The 8,362-nt window shown below is 38.0% G+C and overlaps 1 protein-coding gene across 1 annotated transcript in view; it reads right to left on the bottom strand.

Annotated features, from left to right (window-relative positions):
- Nucleotides 1-8,362, bottom strand: part of LOC109462584 (poly [ADP-ribose] polymerase 2-like) — a 19,194-nt gene that overhangs the window by 1,551 nt on the left and 9,281 nt on the right. Inside the window, exons 7-15 of the mRNA XM_019759141.1 lie at nt 7,919-7,996; nt 6,977-7,061; nt 5,629-5,767; nt 4,964-5,027; nt 3,831-3,965; nt 2,707-2,831; nt 1,847-1,946; nt 941-1,039; nt 333-457 (exon numbers count right to left, since the gene is read on the bottom strand). Of these exons, the coding sequence (XP_019614700.1) occupies nt 333-457; nt 941-1,039; nt 1,847-1,946; nt 2,707-2,831; nt 3,831-3,965; nt 4,964-5,027; nt 5,629-5,767; nt 6,977-7,061; nt 7,919-7,996 (950 nt within the window). The remainder of the gene's footprint in view (nt 1-332; nt 458-940; nt 1,040-1,846; nt 1,947-2,706; nt 2,832-3,830; nt 3,966-4,963; nt 5,028-5,628; nt 5,768-6,976; nt 7,062-7,918; nt 7,997-8,362) is intronic.

Here is an 8,362-nt window from a genome sequence, read left to right as displayed (position 1 = left end):
GAAAACGAAGGGCGAGCAGGTCACAACCGGGAATCGAACCCGAGTTGTCCGCTTGGCGGTCACCAACGCTAACCACTACACTAAAAGGTCGCACGACCATTTAGCATGGTCAGTTAGCACTGTTACACTGATCTTCATTCTTTTGCTTTTAATTTGGGCAAATATTGCATTTTATTTAGTCTAATTATGTTATATTACTAACTTCATCAATTCAGCCTTTAGGATGAAACTGACGTGATATAGTCACAATCATGTAGTGATATTATAATAAACCATTACTACTACTACTACTAGTAACAGTAACTGCTACTATAGCATGCAGACATACTTACATGACATGGTTACTGTCAGGATGTGGGGCCATCTTCCCCTTGCCCCACACACTGTGTTTGCCTGTCGGCAGCTTGTCTGCCTGGTAGTCAGCAGCTAGAAGGTCGTTGGTGTTTCCCAAGGCCACCTGTTTTATAAGGGGGAATATAGATATTATAATACAATGTACACAATCATGCAGTGAATATACATTTAGAATACAACACAGTTTATTCTGTATCACCAGACGTACATGTACATTAACCAGCCCTACGGTGAGTCGGATTGCCCGGCGGCCGAATACACCGTGTTATATTTTATGTATGTCATACCCACCTGAGAAAGCCTTCCTAAACACCACAATACCAATTCCAATCTGCAAATCTGGTATTCGAATTTCTTAATTATTCTATGGAACATTTGGAAGCATGTATGATAACCAAATAGAACCCTGGTCTGCACTGCTAGATATCAAGATTTCAAACTTTTCCGGGCACCAATAGAATTGGTGCTCTTTACTACAAGATGTTATGTCAAACAAAATTAAGATGACAGAAAAAAATTTCAAGCTCACAGCTGGCTAGAACACTGTTACAGTAACAACTGTAAAAGTTAGTTAATGAAGACGTACCTCAGACAGCAGCACAAGGCCAGTGTGGTTCTTTGTTGTTGGGTAACAGTAGTTTGCACTCTTGGACGACATGTCTGCAAAGTAGACTCCTTTGCCAAACTGAAAGGATATCACAAGGACTGCATTGAAACTTAACAAGTGTAGAACTGTGACATGACACCCAGAGTGGAGCTGTAGTGTAAGACCTAATATGAGTCTTGGATGTATTAAGCACATGGGTCTACATGTAGTAGTGTAGCATTATGTATCCTCATTCATTATGCCTAAGAAAAAATGTTGCGTTACCAGTTTCCTGATGGACCCTTGCAAAATCCTGTCAACACTAGCCTTTTTTTGGATTGATCACTGGTAAAGTGGTAAGGCAATAAAATTTTCGGTATGTCATCTGAATTTTAAACCCTCTGAATTTTGGTAATGCCACCTAACTCTTTTTCAGAAGCAATTTTTTCTTCAGTAAATCAGATGAAATACTTTTTCACAAGTAAACAGGTGGGTGGGTCCTTGAGACAGTCCCAATGCATTTTTTAAACTTTATATGCTGGCTCATAGTAGGCAAAATATTTTTAAAAAATACTTAAAAAAAAACCTACTGTTGCTGTCACCAAGTACAGTAGGGGCAATATCATTAGATAGCTTTAAACAATGTTTAGAGTTGGATGTTCAAGGGTTAGGTGTAACAAGTCGATCTGTGTAATGTAGCCAGCTGCTGCCGCACAGTGTGCCTGCGAAGCTGGTGTGTAACGCCGAAGGGCGGTTATACCGGCTATACTGATACAGAAACTGACAGACCCTAGTCTTTTTAGGATTGAAACTGGAAACACAACATGAATTTTCCAAGGCCTTATGTGATGAAAGACTAGCTCAACTACATATGTTTTTCCACAATTAATGTTCCGGAGCACATACCATGTACCCTGTAACAGGTGCTTCAGGTGGGGCTATTCGCAGACCCTGGCTCAGGATGCCCATCCAGTTGGTCAGTCTTGACCCATGCCACAGCAACATTCTGTAGGAAAATAATGGGAAACAAACTAAAGGTTCATCAGCATTATAGCAAGTTAGCAACAATAGACTACAGTAACTGTTGAATGTACATTCAGCAGTGGATATAACTACCAACGTTGACAGTTTCCTATTTGACAGGGTTTGAAATACTATAGGTGCTGGTCTTTCCACTTACCAAATGTCCGACAGTGCTCAGCCATTTACCAACCTGATGAAACTCTTCAAACTTTATAACTTATTTGAAAGCAGCATCGCTTTTGAGGTTCAGCTTTCTGTCACCACCATGTACATGTGTATCTCTCTATCTATGGCAATCACTCAATATCTTTATTTGCAGTCAGATACAGATTCATGTACTGATACAGATTCATGTACAGATTCATGTACAGATACAGATTCATGTACAGATACAGATTCATGTACAGAATGATACAGATTCATGCACAGATACAGATTCATGTACAGATACAGATTCATGTACAGAATCTGATACAGATTCATGTACAGATACAGATTCATGTACTGATACAGATTCATGTACAGATACAGATTCATGTACTGATACAGATTCATGTACAGATACAGATTCATGTACAGAATCTGATACAGATTCATGTACAGATACAGATTCATGTACAGATACATGTACAGAATCTACAGATTCATGTACAGATACAGATTCATGTACAGATACAGATTCATATACAGATAAAGATACAGATACCACCATATATAACTCTAAATAAAAAAGCATGTATTACCTATTGCCAACATCATTGAAGCTCTCTGATTCTCCTGCCCTCTGCACAGCAAAGATATCCTGTACTGCCATGGTGTAGTGTCCGTGTGTTTTAGCATGCGTATTCTGTAAGTACTGCTCCACAATCTGGGAAGAATATAATATGATTCAACTTAGTTAGGCTGGAGGACATCTTGACAATAAAACAAAGCACAACTCCAACGGTTGAATACAAACGTCAACCTCCCCCTGCTACAATGTACCTTTGAGCCCGTCACACATTCAGAACCTTCTGCCGAACACCGACCAACCAAGCTTGGCTAAAGTTTGGAGGCATGTCTGACCAGACTTAGGTCACAGCTACATTTTTAGGTCTAATCAACTCAAACTTGAGTTAAATTTGAGTAAAATTTCACTGCCAACCACAGCACGACCTACCGTTTTTCAGAACACCAGCCAACCATGGCCAAACTTCCAGTCCACATCCAAATGTTTTATACATTTTTAAAGGTGCAGTTTGTGTTCGACCAGCTAGATTGGCTACTGTACATGTACAGTTGCAACCTACTCCAGTGTTTAGAAGGCCATATTCAGCTATCTGTGACAGGGGCTTAACAGTGTAACTGGTAAAAAGTTGGCATCATATGTTACCTTAATTGGTGGAAGGTTATCAGTTGGTCTTTCTTTGGATATGCACTCTATCCAGTTGACATTGTACATGTATATGTAACACTGTCACTTTTTTTTAACCTAAGACTTATTTTAGTGTTACCAGTGTCCGTCTGTGTTTGTTATCTGCTATGATATTAATTTGCACTTGAAACGTTGTTGACAATATTTTATATACATTTTATGTAATGGTTTATTTCTATTTTAATCGCTTAATATGACGTTTTATACTAATAATGTGATGCCCCAATGTCAATTCAGCCTCTGGCTGCCATTTTTGGGACAGTGTTGTTGTGTTTTAATGCAAATAAACCATTGATATGTACATGCAAAAGCAGTTTATTCTCCTTCATCAAACCACAGCAATAGTTCTTGCAACATTTTTCTTTGAATGCATTTTGTGAATAGTAAGAAGAAAAGAGACAGAAAGATACCAAACTGTACATGTATGTACATGTATAAAATTAACCATCTAACCTTGTAGTGAGGATGAGTGTGTTCCATAGGCTCCAGCTGACACTTCAGGGCCTGGTACTGTTTGTCAACAGGGTGCTGGTGTGAATCTGTCTTCTCTTTCAGCAAGGTCATGGCAACTTCAATGTCATCCAGGGCCTAGATAGGAACAGCTATCATGGTTAAAGGCATCCAATGCAATAGGAAAAATATTTGAGATGGCACCTGTCTGACATTTACTGTCATTTCTTAGCGCATTTTCGTCATCATTTCATACTTGAAGTATTTAAAATAGCCCAAATACAAGCTTCGCAAGGAGTCCCTTAATTTTTTAATCCACTAACAGGCCTCGAAATCAACTTTTCTTTTTATTGTCCCAGCACTGTCCAAAAAATAAATTTAAACTGTTTGGAAGTGAGGATGAACTGCCCCAATCTGTTTTTCGGGAAGTATTGGAAGTCAACTTTTTTTTGCTTAATATGTTCACTCCCAGCTGCACTATAATTGCAGTAGAGTAGTAGTACATGTAGACAGAAATTTGGGAGGATTTTTCCGGATCCAAAAGCCATGGCGTGTACCTGATAAACAAAAGACGGTCTGGCATTCTGATGTTGATTATTTTTCTATTGTCCCCCAAAATGTCCCAAAGTGTCTTTTTAGTTGTCCCAGCCTAAATTTTAGTGGTCAGTGGCCATTGGCCCACCTTCAATTTCGAGCCCTGCACTAATAAATTGCTAGGACCAGCCTACGGTACAAAATAATCAACTGTTTTCAGGCAGCGACATTGCATTTATGCCTCACAGCATGTCGGCAGAACGCACTGCACCTGCGTGAAACCCGTAATGTATTGTACATAGCACTTCGACAGAGCGTCTCATATAAGGTCGTACTAGCGCATATAAGGTTAACATCCCGTCTGTTGTTTTCAAATGTTATGAAGGAAAAGATATCCTTTGCAACAGGCAAAATTCTGATGCAACTTTGACCAAAAAATACAGGGTTCTGCGCAGGCGCAGTACGTTCTGCCGATGTGCTATGCCTCACTGCTATGATATCGGTATGCTATGGATAGGCTGGGTTGATTCAACTTAATACATTAAAACCTCTATTCTTGAATAGCGTCTACAGTATGGCATATCTTAGTAACATGTACTCACTTCTAGCAGTTTGAGCTTGGCTTTCAGTTCTTCATGGGTGCGGATAACAGGAGGCTGTCTCATTCTGGGTAGAAAATGACACATAAATTCCATATGAATGTTTAACAGTCGACGTGTACATAATGGGAAGTAAGTACATTGACACACAAAGACCAAGGCATAATTCTACAAATGAGAACAAGTCATTTCTAACTTTTTTGGAGAGTACCTTCAGTCGAGGTATAGAGTCTTAAAAGTTGCTACTAGTCTGGCTGAAATAGTAAAATTATACACATGTACATGTATAGCCCCACCATAAGCTGCAAAATATTTTTTTATGTCAACATTTTTCATTGTGTAATGACTAGAATAGTCATTCATTCATTCATTCATTCATTCATTCATTCATTCATTCATTCATTCATTCATTCATTCATTCATTCATTCATTCATTCATTCATTCATTCATTCATTCATTCATTCATTCATTCATTCATTCATTCATTCATTCTCCCAGGATTTGAACCTGGGCCACCAGCCAAACATAATGCACTAACTCACTGCAAGGCTAAAATTTCTGAACCAGTAACTGTTAAACTGGCCAGTTTGTGGTGCTTGAACCCCACTGTTACATAATATTTTCAAGTTTCCATGTCATTAAAAGCTCAAACATGTATCTTTCCTACCCAAAGTCATGTGGTATGCGTGTGTAGAAGTCGTTGCAGGCCTGTAACAGTTTGCTACCTGCTGTTTTCCCATTCAGACAGGACTCAATCTGTTTCAGGGCCTTGTAGCCAAGTTTGATCTGTTGTTTCGTCAGTTTGCCTGGAAATATACATAAAATACAATATAAATATACAATCATTATGACATTGAAATGTTGCAACTCTTTTTTTCACAATTTAAAACATAAAAACTCCAGTTCACAAATTTACAGGTACTATTTACAGTACTGTCCAAATTTTGGAAGAAACTTAGGTCTGGACATGCCTATAATGTGGTCATCATCAGTCCAGTATTATATTATACAACACACTCACTCACTGTCCAGTTTATCATCAATGCCAATATGTCATTACCCTCCATGAAAATGGGGGTACTGTTTTTACTCCGTTTCATGTTTGGTCTGATATCTGAAGATCGGTGAGAAGGAACTGTACGATATTTGGCAGATTGATGGATGGGGCCTTGGAGATTGTGTAGGTTGACTTTGAGCCCCTGGTGATTGACCTTGGTACTGCAGTTTAATTTTTTTATTCTGTTGTTTTCGCGTTATGGACTGTTTGTGCGATATTAAGGTAGCATGTAGTTGTTATTACCATGGTTTAGTGGTTTAAATTTGGGTCCCCTAGCTGTTTGCGTTTGATATTTACAAAATGTTTAATGTTGGACTTTTTGTGTTGAATGTTTGGAAAATCTAGGGGATGGTTTGGTATGATTTTTGGTATGTGGGTAGTTGTTGAGTCTCTTTGTGTTTTGGAGTGCATTAGCAGGTTGTCGCATATTTTTATTGCTTGATTTAAAAGGATTTTCACTTTTTCACCCCTACTTCATAATAGGATGGTCTGTTTGACCCAAAAGTTGGGACAGAGTGTTTTTGTTTATACCTCCAGCTGGCAGGTCAGACCCAGGCAGCCCTATCTATTTTTACCCCTATAGAGTCTGCAGGAAAATAAATCTTGTTTGTCTGGTCTGCAGGTCATTTGTCTGGTCATTGACCTACATGTACAGGCAAATGTAGCCTGGGTACCATCCCCAGTAGTATATTCGCAAACTCTATAACAGTTTGACTCATAATATCTCTATTGAAATACACCAAAAGATTACAAAATAACAAGCTATTTCATGGAGGGGTGATGTCTACGACTTCTCCTTGTTCTACTGCTGAAGTTACAGCTAAATTGGTGTGGCGCCCTGTCACATAACAGTGCTATAAGATGCAAACAAAGTCTTATAGGTAGTGTACAACATTGCATGCACTTCACTATCATAACATTTTCCTAAAAGGATTTCTAACACAGTGATAGTCCATACCCAGTGGTGCTTTCTTGGTGTCATACTTCATCTCTTTCACAGCATCCTCCATAGTTTGTATATTGCAGATGAGTTCAATAAGGCTCTGAAAAATAAGAAGGACTGTTTCTAAAGTGCAGTGTTCCAAGCAGTTACTGTTAACAGAAGTTGAAAAAATACACATTATTGATTTGAAAAAAAATCAGCCTCGAAATCAGCTACAAAATGCTCACATTTTGGTCCCAAAAGGTGAGCAAAAGTTGTTGTCTTTCTAGTTTTTACATCAATTGATACAGTGGTTTGATTAAAGTTTAAACTTCATTGTTTGAACTACAAAGCACCCTGGTATGTTGACTTCATGGCTCCTACAGAAGCATTTGGGGCTATCATACAATTCTATACATGTTTGTATGTCTGTCTTTTGCTCTGTCGCTTCATATTTTCTACAAAAATCATAGAACCAACACATTAAATTAGTGTGACCTTAGTGAACATGAATGAAATTAAAGGTTATTAAGGCCACAGCAAGTAATTTTTATGGATGACATTCGTGCGCAAATTAATTTTTGCCTGATTTTGGAAAAAAAAAACAAGAAATTTTGTTGCCTTCTGACAGTGGTCACCATGCCGAAAATAGGCCAAGATGTCTGTTGCCATGCCGGAAGGTGGATGGCAGATAACTACATGTATAAAGAGAGGAGACAAGAAAAGGCTCTGATTTTATGTTTTGTTTCTTACTTTGATGCAGTGATATGTGATGTTGGCTGTGTATATGTGATGTTCCCATTGAATCAAAACCATTTGTACAATGATTGAGTCAAAATTTCAAAATGTAAGAACCTTGTTTTTTTCGGCCCGCCTTGTTTTTTTTTCGCCCGCTCACATTAGATTTGGAATCTGTGGAGGATGTCATCCATAAAATTTACTTGCTGTGGCCTAAATACAAAATACAATTTAGTTCACCTGTACTCGTTTATCCAGCTTGGACTCCAGTTTGATTTTCTTCTTGGGTGGACCAGCATCAACTTCATCCTCTTTCTCCTGTCATGTAATAATGTTACACAGTCAGGAACTCACCTTGATTCAAACTTAATACTGTCATCTTACACAGTCATAAATTTTATACAAGCTTCAAAATATTTTGCAAAGTATTTAACATGTGCTCCAAAGCTTCAAAATATTTTGCAAAGTATTTAACATGTGCTCCAAAGCTTCAAAATATTTTGCAAAGTATTTAACATGTGCTCCAAAGCTTCAAAATATTTTGCAAAGTATTTAACATGTGCTCCAAAGCTTCAAAATATTTTGCAAAGTATTTAACATGTGCTCCAAAGCTTCAAAATATTTTGCAAAGTATTTAACATGTGCTCCAAAGCTTCAAAATATTTTGCAAAGTATTTAACATGT

This window comes from Branchiostoma belcheri, unplaced genomic scaffold (genome assembly GCF_001625305.1).
Source record: "Branchiostoma belcheri isolate BF01 breed outbred unplaced genomic scaffold, Haploidv18h27 scaffold119, whole genome shotgun sequence".
In the NCBI taxonomy this organism is placed as follows: Eukaryota; Metazoa; Chordata; class Leptocardii; order Amphioxiformes; family Branchiostomatidae; genus Branchiostoma; species Branchiostoma belcheri.
This window is presented reverse-complemented; position numbering and strand designations above follow the sequence as displayed.